Source organism: Carassius auratus, unplaced genomic scaffold, assembly GCF_003368295.1.
Source record: "Carassius auratus strain Wakin unplaced genomic scaffold, ASM336829v1 scaf_tig00004584, whole genome shotgun sequence".
Taxonomy (NCBI): Eukaryota; Metazoa; Chordata; class Actinopteri; order Cypriniformes; family Cyprinidae; genus Carassius; species Carassius auratus.
The window spans coordinates 512,238-533,417 of record NW_020523609.1 but is presented as its reverse complement, the minus strand read 5'-3'; the positions used below and the strand labels follow the sequence as shown (position 1 = coordinate 533,417).

At 35.0% G+C, this 21,180-nt stretch overlaps 3 protein-coding genes across 3 annotated transcripts in view; all 3 read left to right on the top strand.

The window, feature by feature from the left end:
* The first annotated feature begins 309 nt into the window (after positions 1–309).
* LOC113070589 (60S ribosomal protein L32) lies at positions 310–2,447 on the top strand. The gene is made up of 4 exons (XM_026243991.1): positions 310–424; positions 1,067–1,167; positions 1,748–1,929; positions 2,270–2,447. Exons 2-4 carry the CDS (start codon positions 1,072–1,074, stop codon positions 2,397–2,399), a joined length of 408 nt encoding a protein of 135 aa, XP_026099776.1. The 5' UTR covers positions 310–424; positions 1,067–1,071; the 3' UTR covers positions 2,400–2,447.
* A 3,752-nt stretch (positions 2,448–6,199) lies between these two features.
* On the top strand, positions 6,200–14,216 carry LOC113070588 (protein SEC13 homolog). Its single transcript, XM_026243990.1, has 9 exons — positions 6,200–6,360; positions 7,144–7,188; positions 7,268–7,383; positions 7,503–7,654; positions 7,743–7,876; positions 9,962–10,095; positions 10,431–10,551; positions 10,771–10,917; positions 13,761–14,216. The coding sequence occupies exons 1-9, from the start codon at positions 6,358–6,360 to the stop codon at positions 13,869–13,871; spliced, it is 963 nt and encodes a 320-aa protein (XP_026099775.1). The 5' UTR covers positions 6,200–6,357; the 3' UTR covers positions 13,872–14,216.
* A 2,280-nt stretch (positions 14,217–16,496) lies between these two features.
* The window catches only part of LOC113070586 (glutamate receptor-interacting protein 2-like), a 163,410-nt gene continuing 158,726 nt past the window's right edge, over positions 16,497–21,180 (top strand). Inside the window, exon 1 of the mRNA XM_026243985.1 lies at positions 16,497–16,845. Coding sequence (XP_026099770.1) covers positions 16,791–16,845 — 55 coding nt within the window. The 5' untranslated portion in view covers positions 16,497–16,790. The remainder of the gene's footprint in view (positions 16,846–21,180) is intronic.

The following is a 21,180-nucleotide window of genomic DNA, read 5'->3' as shown; positions in this document are numbered from 1 at the left end:
TTTAGTGACTGTAATGTATTGATATATAAAATTAAAATATAAAAATTATAATTAAAATATTTATATTTATTAAAAAACAATTAAATACTCATTAAGATCATTAACCTCATAAATTCTAAATTGTATTATTAAATATTATAATTAAAAAACGAATACATATGACCAAGAATGAAAAGCACCAATATATATATATATATAAAACTACATTTTATTTCATTTCTTCTTGCTGTATATAGTTGAGGCTATATATAATATGCAACGTACATCGTTTTTTTTTTTATATACATAAATAAACAAAATGTTGTGGAGGGCCAGATCTCGGAGCAGGATCTCTGACTTCCGCTGCCGGGTGATATTTCCAGAGCGTCGCTGCGTCACTTCCTTCTCTTCTTCAGGACTGTCTTCGGTAGAGGCAGGCCCAACGGTGAGCGGAGTCTAATCTCGATTCATCCTTTAATATTGTTAATGAAATAAACATGTTTTCAGTCCATGGCGCCTCGTTAGTGTTCACTCTGTTTAATCGTGCTGATATTGAGGCTCGGGGAGTGAAAGAATAAGCGATGTTTGTTTACACCTTCACACGGGTTGTACACGGCGGCCATCGCTGTGATGTCTGTCAAGATGAAGACACAAATACATGTTAAACACCTCTCCGCGCGCTTTAACACCACAAAAGAGACCTTTTACACTTAAACTAGATGACTTAGACTTTCAGACGGCTAATATAACATTTAGTTTTTAGTGCTTGTGGCATGTGTTTTACATGACGAGACGTTTAGCGTTTAAACTTCACATTTCTATCGTAGCCTAAACTATAAAAGTGCGTTACGCTTATTCATTTATTCCGATTTCATCGCATGATTTAATTTGCTCGTTTTTGTTGATTTTAAAAGGTCTTTGGTGAAGGTTTTACCGGCTGGCTAACATTGCTAATGTTCATGCTAACGTTTCATGTCAAAGTATGTCTTGACTGTGTATATAGAATGACTTGAGACTTTCTTAAACGTGTAAGTGTATATTATTTTAAACTCAGTGTCTCTTTCTTTTCTGCATGTTGGCTCTGTAGGCATCATGGTTCAACTCCGACCCCTCACCAGACCTAAAATCCTCAAGAAAAGGACCAAGAAGTTCATCAGACATCAGTCCGACCGCTATGTCAAGATCAAGGTACGAATATCAAGAAGTTGAAGACATTAATTTCAGATTCAAATTAAGATGCACTCTTCTTTTCTAAACGCATTTTAGCAAGTCATTTCGAGTTTTTAATGTTAGGAGATGATGGGATCACAAGTATATTCCTCTTATTAAAATCATGCATCTCTGAAACCTGTTTTACTAGTATGCCCTGGGTTAAACTCTGTGGAAAGCTCTTTTTAGTGTTATTTTTAGTAGTTTCCATTTTTGTTTTTCACAAAAACGCATATCTACAGAAGCTGGTATGTTGCTGAAGTGCATGCTACTACAGATCTTGTGAAAAAATGTTCCATGTTTAATTTTGACCACCTAGTGTCTAAAAACATTGGTTTAATTTCGTGTTAACTTATTTATTTTTACTAAAATGTGTAGTAATTAGGAACACCTGATTTTAGTTTCAAGTCCTACAGTATTTTGTGCTTTCAGCCACATGTTTCCTTTTTTTGTGAGTGCAGTTATTTTCCACAATTGCTAGTCAAAACATGGAGCGTAAATTGGAGTAAATTTAGCTTTCAATCACATCCTTGATCTAATATGAATGACCTCTCCGCAGAAAAACTGGAGGAAGCCCAGAGGTATTGACAACAGAGTGCGCCGGCGCTTCAAGGGGCAGATGTTGATGCCCAACATCGGTTATGGGAGTAACAAGAAGACCAAACACATGCTGCCCTCTGGATTCAGGAAGTTCTTGGTCCACAATGTGAAGGAACTTGAAGTCCTCATGATGAGCAACAAGTAAGCACCCGGTGTATGTTTTAATGCGGTGGTCTGTGTCACTAGATCGGAGTAGTTTAGAGCGGCTTGGACTGTCAGTATCTCTCTGATCATACATCTCAGGTGTTGTATTCGGAGAAATATCACGGCGGAGGAAATGCCCGTTCCACCTCTAGCTCTTGTCATAGCCAGCAGGTGGAAGATGGTCTGCTACAAGTGACTAGCGCTTGTGTCTGGGTCTCCTCTAATGAATAGAGCTAGGTTAAGTCTGTGTGAACGGATGACTTGAGTTTCAATGACGAATGCTGCGTTTGCTTATTTAATGTAGTGTTTAACCTCATGGTCATTTTTCCTCTGTTAGGTCCCATTGTGCAGAGATCGCCCACAACGTTTCTTCAAAGAACAGGAAGATCATTGTGGAGAGGGCCGCTCAGTTGGCCATTAAGGTCACAAACCCCAACGCCAGACTCCGCAGCGAGGAGAACGAATAATCTGGTTATCTTCTGGTCTTTACAATAAAGTGGAAAAAGTGTCAACTACTCTTGTGTTTTATTTCTAGTGAAGGTATGAGGTTTGCAACCCTGTTCACTCCTCGCTTTGTCTCCAATCTGTCACGCATCCAAAAGCTGAAAATGTCTCTGTGGGCAAGGATGCAAAGATAAGGAGGCATGTGTGACTTTACCGACCGTGTCACATCCTGTCTGCTGAGAGATCTGATTGATTTAAAGGCAGCACCAGCGTGGTGTTTTTTTTTTTTTTTTTTTTTTTTGAGTGAAAAATAAAAACAGCATCTAGAAGCTGCAGTTGGATAATTGTACATTTCCAAGCGAGAAATTAGTGTCACAGTAATATTCCCTTGGCTCTCACTGAATCGTTGTTGATCGTTAAACTTATGCTACCTCAAGCTCATTTGTTTTTGGATATTCCTTTGTGCGTAAATGCTACCTGGAAGGTAATTGCCTGATGAAGGAACGGAGTCGGCTGCTTAAATATGTCCTCACAGCCCTGGGTGGCATTCAATATTACATACACTCCCCCTGAGTAGGTATTGAACAGCCGTTAATAAATCCTCTCCCGTTACCAATTAAATCGTACTTTGCAATCTTTTAGCGGGCTCTTCCTTTAGTGGGAGGTGTCCTATTCCAAATGTATTCTGGTCTTTTAGGATCAAAACTTCCTAATCTTGACGACAAAATTTTTTTTGGGAAGGTCTGAATCATAGAATTCCATACTTGGGTGTTTTTTTTTTTTTTGTCGGACATTACGTTGAAACAGAAATTGAAACCGTTGCGATAGAAAAAATATAATTCATTGGGGTTTGTATTGCACCTGGTATAACACCTAAACGAAATTGCATAGGAACCTCCATATACCCAATATTTTTTTTAGATTAACTTAAAATTTGGAACACAATTTATGGAGACATAAGGCTTCATTTTATAGCAATTTTGGATTAAAACATTTAATTAAATATTTATTTTATAGAAAAATAGTACAATACATTTTCTTTACAGTAAATTTAAACTTGAATATATATATATATATATACACACACACACAGATTTCAATCCAATGTAATGTATTGGACATGTAAGCATAATGTTATCCATTCTACCAGAACCACAATGAAAATGCACTAAAGTGCATTTTCTGTACATGTTTCAGAAATTAAAATATGTCCAGCAGGGTGTCCATACATTGGAGACGTCCAACCCTTCATCTACTGTCTGCTTGAAGAGGCCCATCTCGACTTGAGATGTGATTAAATGTGCCGTAATTTAAGTTTCAGACAAATTTACCAAAGAATTTTAATTCCTTTTAATGTTTTTGTTTTTCAGTGTTTCCAATAACATTGTTGTTGTGCTTTGTACCTCTGACAAGGTATCTTCAGATTTTTGTTGGCGGCTGAATTAATCATTGAACCTGGACGTTGAGGTCAGGATCCTGGACTATTTTCACGAAACCGCCTAATAGCAGAATTACAAACTAGGCAGTTAGTTCAAGGATTTAAGATCTTGGTAGTATCTACCAAGCATTTACCTATATGAACTTCACTGCACTTTCAACTGTACTGAGAATGAGGAGACCCTCGAAGAAAAATAAATATTGTTTTTTTGTTTCAACCAAACCAAGTGAACCAGAGTTGTGATGATTATGCTTCAACAATTTGAAGCTGTTTACACTAGACACGTCAAAACAAACTTCCAAATCAGTTTGTCTTTAATCTCGAGATTCAAACGTGGCTTCAGCTTACTATTGGTAACTCAGTGATTTGTGTTAGCATAGCATTTATGCTAAATCTCTTTTAATCAGACCTGGAATGAGGGCTGGTATGTGTTCTGCTAGTTAACCAGGCAGTACATTGGCCATCTCTATCAAAAGACTGAAGCAGCCTTGCATACATCTCAAGCTTTTCTCCTTTAGCTGCTGGTGTAAGGCTTTTACAATGGTCAGTACCTGTGAGAGCTGTTTTTAGGAGATATGCGCCGGATGCTACATCTAAGCTGGATCAATAACCTGCAAACATAAGTAGGCCAACTATCTTTTTACCTATATTAGTAGGTTTCTTCAAGAGGCAAATTTTTGGCTCCTCTTTACCCTCCGTGCCCAAAGTGGGACCACAAGGTTTTCTGTTCTGTCTGAGCAAAGCCACACAGTCTGAGAAAATGTCTCCAAAGTTATGTTTATTGATCCGTAGAGCTCCACCGTCAGATCCAAGCGGCTGCTGATTATCGCCTCCAGACATTTGACAGAGGAACGCCGCACCTTCCAGCTCATGTCACCATCGTCACTGTATTCATCACCTCTATAAATCACAAGTGTGCTGACTGTGAAAAACATCCGCCATCTGCCTCATCTCATAGCTAGACAAACTTGATTTTTTAAATCTAACATTAGTCATTTTTGTTCAGTCATTTCCAGATCCCTCTTATTTTGGGAAAATAAGTAACATTTTGCAGATTCTGCAAGGTGTATGTAAACTTTTGACCTCGACTGTACATGCACGTACAAGATATTTAAACCATCCTTCCCAATATGTCTTAGAGAACATCCAAAGCCTCCAGGTGAATGGACACATCGTCTTGCATTCACAATGCTTCAGTCAACTGGGACGTGATCTTCCTGCAGTCATTGACTGTGAAGCTCAAACCTTCAACGCAATACAACAGCTACGACTAAAGATCCAAAAAAAGGTATCACCTTGATACCTGCAGATACCTTACATTTCACTGCTGGTTATATATGCTCTTTATAATTGTGTATATGATGAATTAAATTCTTGAATCTTGAGATGAAGGTGGCAGTTCGGCGATGCCCATGTCCCAGGGTAGTCAGGGTAGCAACTGATTACATGTAATCTGGATAATGTTATCACATTTCAAAAATTAAGTTCAGTACTTGTGATTAGAGTACAGTACATTTTAAAATTAAATTAAATTGATGCATTTAGCAGACGGCATTCAGGCTATCAATTTTTACCTATCATGTGTTCCCAGGGAATCGAACCCCCAACCTTGCTCTACGACTTGAGTTACAGGAACACTACATTTTAAATTATTTTATTAAATGCTAAAAGTAAAATGTAACCTAAAAAGTAGTCAAAATGCATTACTTAAAATGCAAAACCTAGATTACGTAATTAACTACAGTTTTCATAACATAATCTTTAATCAGTAACAGACTACAATTTGTATGTAGCCTATATCTATTCAGCACTAATAGTGCATGTCCAAAACATTTTTTTTACTATAGTAAATTAATACTACCCAGATATAGCACAACTGATAGCAAGCAATTCAAATCTTACATAGCAAAACCGTTTGAAAACAACAAATTAGAACTGAATTCTTAAGGAATCGTGAAAGTTTTCAGTCAATGATGTCAATGTGCATTCTCCAGCTTTACAGAAAATGTAAGTTTCTATTTTATAGTTTCTACATTATATTTAGTAGAAGCTTATCATTGGTTTCTTAAGCATTTTATAGTATGAATCTGAAAATTATTCAGATATAAAATGTTTTTAGGCCGTTGCTTTGTCATTAGCCTACGTTTGAGTCATGAGTCTCAAACATTTTTTCCCAAAAGATTGGAAATGTAAAAGGTGACATTGGCGCAGTAAAAAAAAAATCATACAGAAAGTTGAACTTGACGAAGATCATAGCGCCTGGCTGGACACTGGACATGAGCGATATATAAACATTTGAACACGCTTTGCTGTCTTCTGCTGGAATCAGTGTGAAATGCAGGGCGCGGAAGGGAAACATGAAGCGGAACCTTTATTTGGTTCCACCCGGAGCGTTTAGCGACGAGGACACAGTCCGCTCTGAGCGCTCTCTGCCACGTCGGAAATATTATCAGTAAATTCATTTCTGGAGCTCTGAAGAGCAAACAGGACACTTTCTGAAGAGTTCAGCGGCGAAGCTGCCTGTCAGAGCGATATAATCAAACATGGTGAGCGGTGCATTATTGACTGGGGTTTGATTCTTCTCAGATATTTGTTTAAACCCGGTAGTTGTTGAGCTGATGAATGGAAACATCTAAACAAATCCACATTCTGTAGTTTTACAGTAAGTTAGTGACCTGATCGAAAATTGCTCTGTTTTTGGCCAGGGTATCATTTTATATATGTATAGTTTTTGTATATTAAGTTTTTGTATTATATTATACAATTCTGTCAGTTGATTAAAAAAATCTGTTAATTACGTAATAAATTATCAAATAAATAAACAAGTAAATAATCGCACATATCAGTATTTGCAGGAAAATAATAAATTACTTCAAGGCTTATATTTTTGTGTAATATTTGGTGTTGTCAATCGATTTAAATATTTAATTTAGTTGATTGCTTTATGAATAAAACGAACAAACAAATAAGTGTTTGCATATGGCAGTATGTGCAGAAAAACAAGTAAAATAAATTACTTATTTTTGCATTATATTTAAATATATATTGTAATGAATGCATCATGGCATATACTAGTATTTGTCATTTGAGTTTAGTTAATTACATGATGAATAATTATTAAATAATAATAATGAGATTTTAAAATGATTGATTAGTGGCATATACCTTTTAAACATGACTGTGTTTATTGAAATATATTCAGATAATGCATGATAATATCACCAGTTCTACTAATGTCAGTTAAATCTGACACATAATAAATGTATAAAACACACTAAAATCTGTTAATAACTTTGTAACGAGCACGGCTGTGGTCTTGTGTCTTTCAGGTTTCCGTCATCAACACAGTGGACACCTCACATGAGGACATGATCGTGAGTGTCTCCCTCTTTCCCTCTACTGCATCTGCATCTTTCCTAGCGTTTTAACCCTGTTTTATCCTCCTGTTTTCAGCATGATGCTCAGATGGACTATTACGGCACCAGACTGGCCACCTGCTCCTCCGATCGCTCTGTGAAGATCTTTGACGTCAAGAACGGAGGCCAGATCCTCGTGGCTGATCTGAGGGGGTGAGTGCATCAAACTAGGGCTTCAAAGAATGATTCATTACCTGAGAAATTCAAAGCCATAGTAAATAGATGAGCTTATGACAGATATCTAGTTCAATTGTTTTGATGTCTTTGGGCAGTCACGAGGGTCCGGTGTGGCAGGTGGCCTGGGCTCACCCCATGTACGGCAACATCCTGGCATCCTGCTCCTACGACAGGAAGGTGATCATCTGGAAGGAGGAGAACGGCACCTGGGACAAGATGTATGAATACACCGGCCACGACTCGTCTGGTAACATCACGCTTTTGACTCCCGTATCAAACACTGGCACACAGAAGTGCATCCCGATGCGGACAATCACACGTTTGTTCTCCCGCAGTGAACTCTGTTTGCTGGGGGCCGCATGACTTCGGCTTGTTTCTGGCCTGTGGCAGCTCAGACGGGGCCATTTCTGTGCTGACCTGCTCCGGAGATGGACACTGGGATGTTAAGAAGATCAACAACGCACATACAGTGAGTTTAGCCTTGATGTACGGCCACAATATCTTAAAATACACCTATGCAGGGATCTAATCATTATTTGATTATTACTATTACTACTATATACACATAAGTTTTAGATTTTATATAAATGTGTGTAATTAAATTTATTGTTGTCGTTATTACTGTTATTATTAGGGCCGGGACTTTAACGCGTTAATTGAGATTAATTAATTACACAAAAAATAATGCGTTAACTAAGATTAATTAATTACAGAAAAAAAATCCCGCATTTTTAATAACTTATTTTTGCACCGCGGAACGTTTCTCACTGGATGAGTTTCAGCGGACCGATTATACTGGAGCACCAACTAGCGTTCGCATATCACCGCAGCTCATCGAGCCTCAAGTATCACCTCAACGCAAAACATATAGCAGCTAGCGTGAACTTTACACTTTATGTTGAACTATGTATTATTTTGTTGGTGCAACAGTTTATGTTGAACTCTTTAGTGTTTGGGCCAAGGTTATTGAGAGTTGGACTTAGTATGTTATGGCCTCTGAAGCAACAGAGAGATGTTTTCTAATAGTCAGTGTTTCCAATGTTCTGAATGTAATTGACAGTATTGTGTTTTACTTGAAAAAAAAAAAAAACACTTTACAGAAGGTTCCAGGACCTATAAGCTTCCTGAATTTCTGAAATGTACTATTTCTAAATTGTTTCTAAATATGCTATTGCTACACTTCATGGCAAAAATTGCACTGGTCTGCTAGACTTGGTTGAACAAAAATAAACAATATTTTGTTGATTATGTATTCAGTCATTATTCAATGGTATACTATAAATCCATGTGAAAAAAAATTACTTCTCACTGTTCTCAGGTCAAATATTTATCTGCGATTAAAATGCGATTAATTTCGATTAATTAATTACAAAGCCTCTAATTAATTAGATTAATTTTTTTAATCGAGTCCCGGCCCTAGTTATTATTATTTAGAAAAACCTCCTAAATGAATTCTGATAGCTTGTATAACTGTAATAGACTAAAAACAGATTGTGTCTGATCAAAAACTTCTCATTTAATGTATATATAAGTTCGAAGATTTAAAGTTTTTGTATTTTTTTACCATGTTATTACTATATTTAACAAAATAACTTAAAAATTAATATGAACTTTGCTTAATTAAATTGTGTATATATATGTGTTTGTGTGTGTGTTTGTGTGTGTGTACATGCATACATACATACATACATACATTATATATGCATATGCATTCCCGGGTCCATTTTGACCCGCTGGAATGTGAGCTTATAAAACAATCATAGCTTCATACTTTTCAACTAAAAGCATATTGTATCAGATTAAAAAGTTATCAATGATAAATAAATGTTCAGAAATGAGCAGTTATGGTTTTATTACTATGTAATAACTTACTATGTTATTACTATTATACTTAATTGAAACATGTAAGGTTTTTGCACACTGAGTCTGAAGTTTTCAAACCATAAAAAATAAATAAAATTACACTTCCGAAACTTTTCATCCGTCATAAAAACATTTGTATCGGGTTCGATTTTCAGCATTTTTCGCATCCGTCACAAGAATTTTGTCTCTGGTGTGCAAGGTTTCTGTGAGTGACGATGATGAAAGTGAAAAAATGTGCAAAAAACCTTAAACTTGAATTTAGAAAACTTTATACCTTGAGATTTTATAGTGAAATCTTGATGATGCAAGAGACACTTTTGGTTACACTTTATTTGAAGGTGTCCCTGTTACAGTGTAATCATACATTTAAGTACTTAGTAATATGAATAAACTACATGTACTTACTTTAGGATTAGGGTTTGAATGTAATTATCCATAATTTCTTGTTATTATAATAGTAAGTACATGTAACTTTTAACAAGGATACTTAAAAATAAAGTGTTACCAATTACTATTATTATGATTTGTTTGAATATTCATCAGTGCTGATTGGACAAGAAGTCTTTATAGACATGCAATATAGAGGCTTCAGCCGGGTGTAGAAGATTTCATACAAGACTGGCCCTGTTTGTTGTGCTGCATCCTGTTATTTGAGTTATTTCTTTAATGGTTTCCCTCTTCTCTCGGGCAGATCGGCTGTAACGCTGTGAGTTGGGCCCCAGCTGTTGTCCCAGGGAGTCTTATTGAGCAGCCAACAGGACAGAAGCCCAGCTACATCAAGAGATTTGTGTCTGGAGGCTGTGACAATCTGGTCAAGCTGTGGAAGTGAGTGAGGGCAGCCCTTGTTTTAGAGAGTACAGTGACGAGCACCTGCTGGCAGCTTTTACTCTCACACTTGGACACCAATAGACTCATACAAAATTAAATAGAAAAAAATTAATGGAAATAAAATGTTATATTTATTCTGGAAAGTAATATATATAAACATTATGAATCCTAATCTTTCCATACTTTGGGTTGCCTGAGTGTGTGTGTTCTCCATTTACAAATATGATAACATGCTAGATTCTTATTGAGCCAATGATATTTGAAGTGATAAATCACCCTGCAAATATCTCTGAATTAAGACAGTGTGCTGACAATCCAGTTTTTTTTCCCAGGGAAGAGGATGGCCAGTGGAAAGAGGACCAGAAGCTGGAGGCGCACAGTGATTGGGTGAGAGATGTTGGCTGGGCTCCTTCCATTGGTCTCCCGACCAGCACAATTGCCAGCTGCTCACAGGTGATCACAGCCAAGAGCTTACTCTAAATATTGTACTGTATGCCACTGTGAACAATAATTAGTACATTATAGTTTATTTTTATTCTAAACTAAAAACTATATATATTCATGGTAAAGCCATGTGTTTGATTCCTTAGTAATGCATGTAATCTATGTAAGATGTGGATAACAGCATCTGGAATATGCATAAATGTCTCATATTGTTATATTGCACTACAGGATGGTCGTGTGTTTATCTGGACGTGTGACGACCCAGCCGGCAACACCTGGACGGCCAAACTTCTCCACAAATTCAATGATGTGGTGTGGCACGTGAGCTGGTCCATCACAGGAAACATCCTGGCCGTGTCAGGAGGGGACAACAAAGTATGTGCTCCGTTGTAGCTTTCCAGTACCAACCCAGAGTCTGGATCTAAAGAAGTGGTTGATCAGGAATTTAAATGATGTATTTACCCTCAAACTACTTAAAATGGCTTTTTCACTCAACCAAATTAATAAAATGACATTCAAAATGTTTAAAATAAGAACAAAAAATTATACAATAAAAATATACTTCATAAAATACATATACTCACTAAAAAAAAAAAAAAAAAAAAAAAAAAATATATATATATATATATATATATATATATATATATATATATATATATATATATATATATATATATATATAAAATATATATATATACAATCAGAGGTGTTTAGATAAGTCATGACGAGTTCTGACTCGCAAATGTGCAAATTCACATGCGTCATAAGTATAAGAGAAATAAGAGACTAACATTAGGCTGCTTTTAGGATGATATGACTATAGAGCATATTGCCCAACACTGTTGGTGATAATCAGAAATCTTTGTTGAGCAGCAAATCAGCATTTTAAACTGATTTCTGAAGGATCATTAGACTGGAAGACTGGAGTAATGATGCTGATAATTCCGCTTTCCATCACAGAAATAAATAACATTTTAAAAACGTATTCAAATAGAGAAGATATTTTTAAACAGTGAAAATGTTTCACAATATTACTCTATTATAATTTAGATGAAATAAAAGCAGCCTTGATAAGATTAAAAAACATCTGTCAAAAAATGACCAAAATAAATATTACTTGCTTAGTATTTTTTTCTTTTATTATATAATACATACTTTTAATGTAACATTTTAAATCCGTTCATAAAAACGGGCAGTTAAACAGAACTAAAACTGGTTAGAAAAGAAAAGAAAAAAGAAACTTACTTGAAATTTAAATAAAATTTTACTGAAAATTAACTTATTTTAGCTAGTTGCTAAAATACCTTTCTAATCTTTGTTTGTTTAACGTAATAAACTAAAATTTTAACTGAAAATACAAATTCATGGAAACTACATAAAGAAATAAAAGACAAAAACATATCACAAATAAATTAATTTACTTAATTTACTATAGCTCCTAAAAAAACAACAAAAACTAGCTACTAAAAAAAAAAACTTCTCTAAAATTGTAGTTAATTAACTAAAATTAATGTAAAATAACAATAAAAACCATAATAGTTTCTCAGTAGTACTGAAATAACACTTCTTAATAATGCTAACAAATGGTCTCATACTAAAGGCTGGATGTCCTCCAGGACGCTGTGCGCAAAACATGATTCATCCCGTCACCAACTAAAGGACAGGCCGTGAATGTTCTCTGACAAATTCATTCACTTTTCACCATGAAACTTATGTTGACAGTCTTTGGCTCTTGTCCTGTGGGATTACGGAGTGAAGATGCTCCGCTGAAGCATGTGGGCAGCTTACAGCACTGCATTTACGCAGCATCATTACTCATTTTACAGTGCCTGACTATTAAAGCTCTCCCAGGTTCAGGAATTAATGACCGAGGTTAAGTCACCCAGCGTGAGGGAATCGGTCCTCGATGTCGCCAGTATTTAAATGAAGACTCTGGGTTGATGTGCTTTCGGTGAGATGCTGTGCCTTGTAATTATTCACGATGGCGAGCGGCGGGTCGAGCCATTTACTCTCAGACGAAGGTGCCATTATCTGATGCATTTATAAAACAGACAGTTAAAGAATGCAAAAGGGCTTTGAAAATAAGCGCAGGTTAAATACAGTCCTGACTATGTGCTTCTAGGCAGCTAAAGCAGGCAATGTTTTTTTTTGTTTTTTTTTTGTACTAATTATATGTACGCAGTCACTCTTGAAGGTGTTTTCATGAACTTGTTGGCTTGCCAAAATTATCTTACCCCACCTAGATGAGCAAGATTGCATCGCTGTCCCTGGAACAGGAAGACATGTTTGCCTTTTCCTAGTGGCCTCTAACCTGACTAACCACACCCTTTCTGAATCAAAGTATTTCTTTAAAAATCCACAACATTTAAACAATAATGTATACATTTACTCTGAAACTGCTTAAAAGGGATTTTCATATCAACTACTGTAGCAAATACGATTCAAAATGCATAAAGAACTAAAATCAGTATAGGTAAAAATATATATGAAATATTGAAAAACTATTAATCTTATCCCCCAATATATTGTAATAACAAGTAGATTACCCACATTTATTTTAATGGCATATTATTTTTGCTTTTGTATATATGAAGTTTAATTAATTGATTCAAATTGACAGTTTGAAATGTTATTTGTTTTTAACTGAAGTTCAAAGCACTTATAGACCGTTAAAACAATAATTATCCTAAAAATGAAAACTTGCTGAAAATGTAGTACGCTTCAGGCCATCCAAGATTTTGAGTTTGTTTCTTAATGGGAATGGATTTGAAGGAATTCAGCATTTCATAATTTACTCATCAATGGATGCTCTGCAGTGAATGGGTGCCGTCAGAATGAGTCCAAATAACTGATAAAAAACATTGTAATAATCCACAAGTAATCCACACTACTCCAGTCCATCTTTTTTTTAGAGCATCCATTGATGAGCAAACAGTGCACTGCTAAATTTATCCAAATCTGTTCTGACAAAGAACTTACTCGTCTACATGGATGGCCTGAGGGTGAATACATTTAAGCAATTTTTTTTTTTTTGAGTGAACTATTTCAAGAATAGATGATAAAATTTTTGTTCAAGCTTAATGACGAATAAAACACCCACTTAAATTGATATTACCTGTAAATTTGATGCCTAACCTGGTGGTGTTTTAATAGAGATTGTTCAACCGAAATTGAAAAGCATGTCATTTACTATTCTTCAAATTGACTTATGTGCATAGGTGACCCTGTGGAAGGAGTCAGTGGATGGACAGTGGGCTTGTATCAGTGACGTCAACAAAGGCCAGGGGGCCGTGAGCTCCATCACAGACAGCCAGCAGAACGAGCAGTGAAGTCTGTCTCCTCTCACACCTCCAATCAGACATCGTTCTGCCCTCAAAGACTTTTCTTAAACGATAAAAGTGCATCTCACTCCCAGATATGAAATATCAGCGGATATGAAATTTTGTTTTGGTTTTCAACCTTTCCATGAATGATTGTCTCTATTGCTTCATTTCCAAACAGGATGTTTGAACTGATTTGCATTATTTGTAAAAAATGATTCATGGAGAAGTAATACAAAGTTGATAGAGTTGAAAGATGGTCCAAATAAATTTGCGCAATGGACTTCAGTGACATTAGTGACTTTAAGACCAATGCGACCATTGCATAATAAAGTTTTATATCTTAAACTATAACTAACTTGTTTTCTTTTTCTTAATAATTTCATTAAATTGTTTTTTTTATATTTAATTATGCACAATGTAATTGTTATAAAGAATGTATCGTGAGTATATGCAACTATATCCCACCTCCAATTCGTATGTATTTTACGAAGTGGCTAATTCGTACGACTTTGCTTGTACGTTTTTGTGCGATTTGTGTAAGAGGTAAGTTTAGGGGCGGAGTTAGGGGTGGTGCTTTGTACAAATTCCTATGAATTTGGCACCTCGTAAAATAAAATACAAATATGTAAAAAAAAAAAAATTTAATCCTTCAAAAATTTGTGCAATTAGCACAATTTGGTTTCCAACATTTTTCAAAATATCTTGTGTTATTTGTACATTTTGACCAGAATGCAACATTTTATTGCACAATTCAGATAATTAAATTTTTTCTCAAAATTTTAAATCATACACTTTCATTTAAGTCTCGTTAAAGAATTGCGAGTTATTAACCGCAACATGTAAACCCAGAATTCATAGCAAAAGGTTAGAAATATGAGTTCATAACAATAAAGAGATGTGATTTTACAATTCAGAATAGCTATTTGTGAACTTTTAATTGGGCGATATAAATTCTCAATTGGGCGATATAAATTCGCAATTGGGAAAAAAGTTCAAATAGTGAGAGATAATCTTGCAATTACAAGAATAATTCGCAATATTTCTTGCAAAACTAAAAAACTCAAAAGTAAAACTTTTGTATTTATATTCTGTGGCAGAAATAAGCGTTCATATGAATCACATACATATAAGAGTGAAGTGTATGCTAATTACACAAAAGTATGATCTGTACATGGGTTTTTTGGTTTTATTGTTAAGAAAAAAAAACAAGACTATCCAAATGTAGCCATGAAAGGTTGTATGAAAATATATGAATAAAAATTGTACGAATCCATACAAATTATCCACTAATTTTCCAAAAAATAAAGTTGCTAAAAATTGTCATGAAAGCACAGGAATAAATGGTTGAAAACAGCATTTCATTTTGACACTGCAACACATTTTAAATTGCAATACCTGGAGCACCAGAAAACAACCAAACCATGAGTGAAACGGTTGGCATCACCTGCAAAATCTGTCAAATAAACATGCGATCTAAACATCCAGCGTGAACGTGCTATGGCAGTTGTTTCTATTACTGTCATATTAAATTATGCAACTTTTACAGATTTGGCAGAGTTGCCCAAGGGTTCAGGAGATCAGCACAGAGGTCTGCCAACCCTCCCTCAGCCCCCAGTTACGAGTTTGCATCTGGAATGGGGAAAAAACAAAAAAAAACTCTAAATGTGTTCCAGCCTCTCACAAGCGCAAGTGACGTGTCACTTAGAATAACAGGTGGATTTATTGTTTTGAGAAATGCATATTTTCACACACTGGGTTACACATCAGTTTAGCACTATCGGTTTGCAGTTCTGACAAGTTTCTTACTCCTATTACAGGAGCCAAATCACTCATCTTCAGTACATTTCACCATTTTTCAGTACACAGTTTCCATTTTTTTATTTTAGATTCTGTTGCTTCAATTACCAATTCAAAATTTGCAGACTGATATTACTTGTTTAAACCTATATTTTGCATACCGTATTTTGCATAACCGTAAATGAAGCACTGAACTTTTTTTTTTTTTTTTGGTGCATTGTGACATTCTTTGTGTATCTATTTATTAAGCTTTTTGACTTCTAATTCTCAGTAATTTAATATTACGAATGTTTTACTTTATGATATTAATGATAAAATAAATGAGCAATTTTTAAATAAGGAAAATAATTGCCAATATTTTAGATATACAATTTAATAGTATATTTAAAAAAAAAAAGGATTATATAATTAAATGTATAAGAAGTTTGGGCAAAATGATTTCCACTTTTACTTTATTACAGTAGGGCATGTGCATCATTATTAAAATGTTATCATATAAAAAAATAACAAATTTTATACATATTTTAAAATATATAAATTATGTTGATTACTGATGAAAATTTATTATATAATTTAATTGTTCATAATTTACTTTTACAGGGTTATTAATAAAAATATGCAAAATATGGTTTTATCATTTTCAAAAGTTTAAATTGTTCTCTTAAAATTATGAAAAGTAATGTTTCGCCGATTAAAAGGTCAAAGGATATCTAACACAGTACCATCTACACACCATACACAGTAGTAAAATAAGTTAACCGAACCATGCTGTATGAATATGCCAATCATTCAATACTGAAAGGTAGGATCTGTACTTCTCGGAGCCCATCAGAAGGGAAGGGTTAATGAGTTTGCTGTGACATATTGCGTGGATCTGAGAGCGTTCCGGCGGTCCACGCGTTCACACACTTTGGTGAGGCGGTGACACTCGTGAGTCATTTGCGCTCCGCTCTCAGGAGTGACAGCTGATGCCCGCTCATGGACCACTGCATGAACACCACAGGATCTGTCCACGATACACCTGACCACCGACACATCTCCATCCGCGTGCTCCCTATCCATCATCACCACAAACGAGCGTCTGTTTCCGCCTCTCTCCGCATAACGCATTACTCTTAGTTATTTACCATGCCAAGCTGGAGGAGAAACCTGACTTTTTGCCTGCAGAGAATGCACGACGAAGGTAAGTGAATGGATTTCAGACTTATAAATCGAGTTAAGTGCGATTTCGCTTATCGGTTCTAATGGTAAATGGGTAAATGAAGCTCTAGGGTGTGCGTAATAGACGTCAGCTCCGTGAATTCACCACGAGTGACTGCGTTTGCTTTTCTGAACCCACGTGCAAATCAGGTGCCATGTGTTTTTCCTTGCTTTGTGTCTGTAATTTGTCTAAAATGATGTCTCAAGCTAAATCTGTTGTGCCCTAGGACATAGCCTTGAGGTTCTCATCGATAAATGCTAGGTGATTCCTATAATGCAATACTTAAAAGTCTTAACCCAATGACTACCCCTAAACCTAACCTTACTCATGATATATATTCCTAAAATCAGAGGGAAATGTTAGCTGATTAACAAGGGTGTAGATGCACCCAATCCTGACTGTAAGCCTAAAACTGGCATTTCCTGAAAAGTTATCTCTTGATAGGAATGATGTTGGAACAGGAACATGTTGTACTTCGTAAAATTATGCTAACTAATGCTCGATGAATCACACTAAAATCACAATCAAAAATATTGAACTACTTTTATTTATATTGCCATTGTTAACAAAGCTATGCAACTTCTAACATAAAAGAACTGGCAACCCCTAAACCTGGTTAAGAAATACGTATGCTTTTTTTTCTCAAAAATATTTCAGACAAAATATATGTTTACTGAATACATAAGTAATATTATTTCAAATTATTATTTTAATTGTTAATGAATTTATAAATTATGACTTTATTGATGAAGTTATAATTAATCATAAAGTTGAACTGTTTCAGGTTGACCAGAACTTTTTTATAAGTCTTGTATACTCTTTTTAAACATAGTCTGCCATTAATTACAACACATATTTATATATTTGTTTATAAATAAATTATAGAACACAGTGTATTGCATAACAGGAATGGCCCCCTTATATAATCTTGAGGTATTTCTGAGCTCCTATCTACTGCCTCAATACATTACCTTGAGGTACTCACCTCAACACTTGGGTAAAATGATGTCAAATGAAAATGTTGTTGTTCCCCAGTACATAACCCTGAGGCACTCCTTTGCAACTTGATCTAGATTGATGTTTAAGATATTGTAATACAGTTTATGATGTGTTTTGAATTGAAGTAGAATGACTGAATGTTCATTTTTCAGGGGAGATATTCTGAGTCGCTTAACTTGCTTCAAATTTTTAATCTCTTGTGCATAGAAGATCTCATGAATTGGTCACGCAGAGAGGTTAAAATGTCACATTCTAAAAAGAGGCTTTGTGTGAAGATACTTTTAAAACAAAAGTTACTCACAATCAGTAAATTACATATATATTCAGTTAGCAATGAACTCCATTATTCAGTGCTGACCAAAAATGTTGCTGGAAAAAGAAGAAAAATTGCATTTTTATTCTGTTTGTATCTCTCTCATTCAGGAGATAATCCTCATTCCTTATCAGAATTTGAATTCCAAGACATGAGATCCCATTAATCATAAGAATCGAGGTAAATTAGAATAGCGGGGATGAATTTGCAGTTTGCAGACAGTGTGTGTGTGCATTTGGAAGAAAGTTGTAGCACTGATAGAGCATTGCCTGATCATATCTCGTAGTGGCTGCAGCAGTATATCTGGACAGATTCCCGCGTTTAGCTCAAGCAGAATTGATCGTAGCTGCATGAATGCTCAAGATCTTGAACTGAGTTCTGCACCAGGTTTTGGTCATATTGCTTTTATTAAAAAAAATTTGATTATCAGTTCTTCTGAAAAATTAATAAGCTTTATTATTTCTTCAGTTTGTTTTAAGTTATTTTATTTTATGTTATTATTATTTTTTTATGAATGTGGCTATGTATGCTATTGCCATTTGAAATTTCATTTCAGAAATATTTCCTCTGGCTCGTGTCTCAGAGCAAGATGAGGTCAGAGAGCAGAATGCTCATTTGCCCTGCGCTATAGAGGCTTCATCTTCTTCCTATTTTTAGAAGGCTCTGGAATTGCATATATGTTACATATCAAAGGGTTGTCCCCTTTTGCTGAAGTTAAGTCATAGCAAACATTGTTAGACAAATTACAGGTGCATCAAAAAAAAAAGAATATTGTGAAAAAATTTTCTTATCACTTATTTAAAAATTTGAAACTTTCATTTACTTTCATATGTTTTTTTTTTATTATGTTTATTTATTTATTTATTTATTTATTTATTGATGATTAGAGCTTACAGCTCATGAAAGTCAAAAATACAGTATCTCAAAATATTAGAATATTTAAATTTGAGTTTAATTAAAGGATCATGCTCACAGTTTAAATTCCGGGTTTCTCTTGTTTTTTGAAACCATAATAATGGGCAAGACTGCTGACTTTGCAGTGGTTAAGAAGACAATCATTGACTTCCTCCACATAGAGGGTTACTCACAGATGGTCATTACTGAAAGTGGTGGCTGTTCACAGAGTGCTGTATCAAAGCTTATTAAATGCAAATTGACTGGAAGAAAGATATTGGGTTTGAAAAGGTGCACAAGCAACAGGGATGAGTGCAAGCTTGAGAATACTGTCAAACAAAGCTGATTTAAACACATGGGAGAGCTTCACAAGGAGTGGATGAAAGCTGAAGTCAGAGCATTTGATTAAATGATTAAATGATTAAATGCTTTTAGAATCACCACGTCAGATGTCTTCAGTAAAAGGGCTACCAAGCCACTTCTGAAACAGAAACAATGTCAGAAGCATCTTACATGGGCCATGAAGAAAAAGAACTGGACTTTTGTTCAGTGGTCCAAAGTCCTCTTTTCAGATAAAAGTACATTTTGCATTTCATTTGGAAATCAAGGTCTGGAGTCTGGAAAGGCACAAGCCAAGATTCCAAGCTTGAAGGCCAGTGTGACGTTTCTGAAGTCAGTGATGTTTTGGGTGCTGTGACATCTGCTGGTGTTGGTCCATTGTGTTTTATCACGTCCAAAGTCAATGCAGCCATCTACCAGGAGATTTTGGAGCAGTTTATGCTTCCGTCTGCTGACAAGCTTTACAGAGATTCTGATTTCCTTCTCCAGCAGAACTAAGTACCAGCCAACAGTGCCAAAACCATTTCCAAGTGGTTTGCTGACCATAATATTACTTGATTTGCCAGCCAACATGGCTGACCTGAACCCCATTTGGAATCTATGGTATATTTTGAAGAGAAAGATGAGAAACAGTTGATCCAACAAGACGAGCTGAAGACTCAATCGTGTCTCAGCAATGTCACAGTCTGATCACTTCATGCCACACCTCAATGTTGCTGAAGTTTGTGCTTAAGGAGCCCGGACCAGGTCTGAAAATAGTCCCTGTCAACTCTGATATTTCTGCAACTACACAAACTAGCTGGGGACTATTTTGAAAATGAGCCTATTTTCAAAAAAGTGGAGTGTTCATTTAAGAAAGGTTTATGTTTATTATTATTATTATTATTATTAAAATATGTTGTTTTAATAAATAATACAAGTATTCATATATTGTGTTAATATATTAATATATTATGTGCATCATATGGCAAACTAAAGTTTTTTAAATATTAATAATTATAAATATAATATTTATTTATTTATTTGTTTTTAGCAAACAAAAGTTAAAAATAATTTACCAAAACTGCATTTATTATGAATAATAATAATAATAATAATAAAAATAATAATAATTTTACATTTTTAATGTTTTGTTCTGTTTTGTTTTTATTCAGCATTATGTCAGTATTGGGCATTTTAAATTATGCTGTGCAAAATATTAAAATTAATTTTAGTTCAGAAACTTGCTCATTATAACAGAGTTGTATTCATGTAATTTTACAGTTACCTATGTGAGAATTTAATTTCAGAAACTGAATCATAGTCAAACCACTGTATACAGTATATCTGCAAAACTGTTGAGTCTTGTGTAAATTTAGCTCCTGGTCAATCAAACCTGTATCACTGATTTAAATACAATTTAAATTGATTATTAAAGTATCAAAAAGACTGAGGCCTTCAATCCATTAAAAACCCCAAACTACACTCAAGTTCATTTTAAGTTCTTCATTTAAAAAAAGAAAATTCAGTTTGCCATCTATTTTCAGAAACGATCAAGATAACGATTTCAATTTGCATAATCTAGTTGCCACACTTTACAAATCCCTCAGGCTAAGATCCCACTCCTGTCAATTCACCAGTTTTATGAACGACACTAGCAGCAGCAGGCCTTCATCACATTACAATCCGTGCTCAAACTGAAAACGCATGCGTGGTCTTTAGAGGCTAAAATCTGCCCTCACGACACGGCACGACAAACCCACGTCTCTTCAGCTTTCATCCTCAGAAGCGCT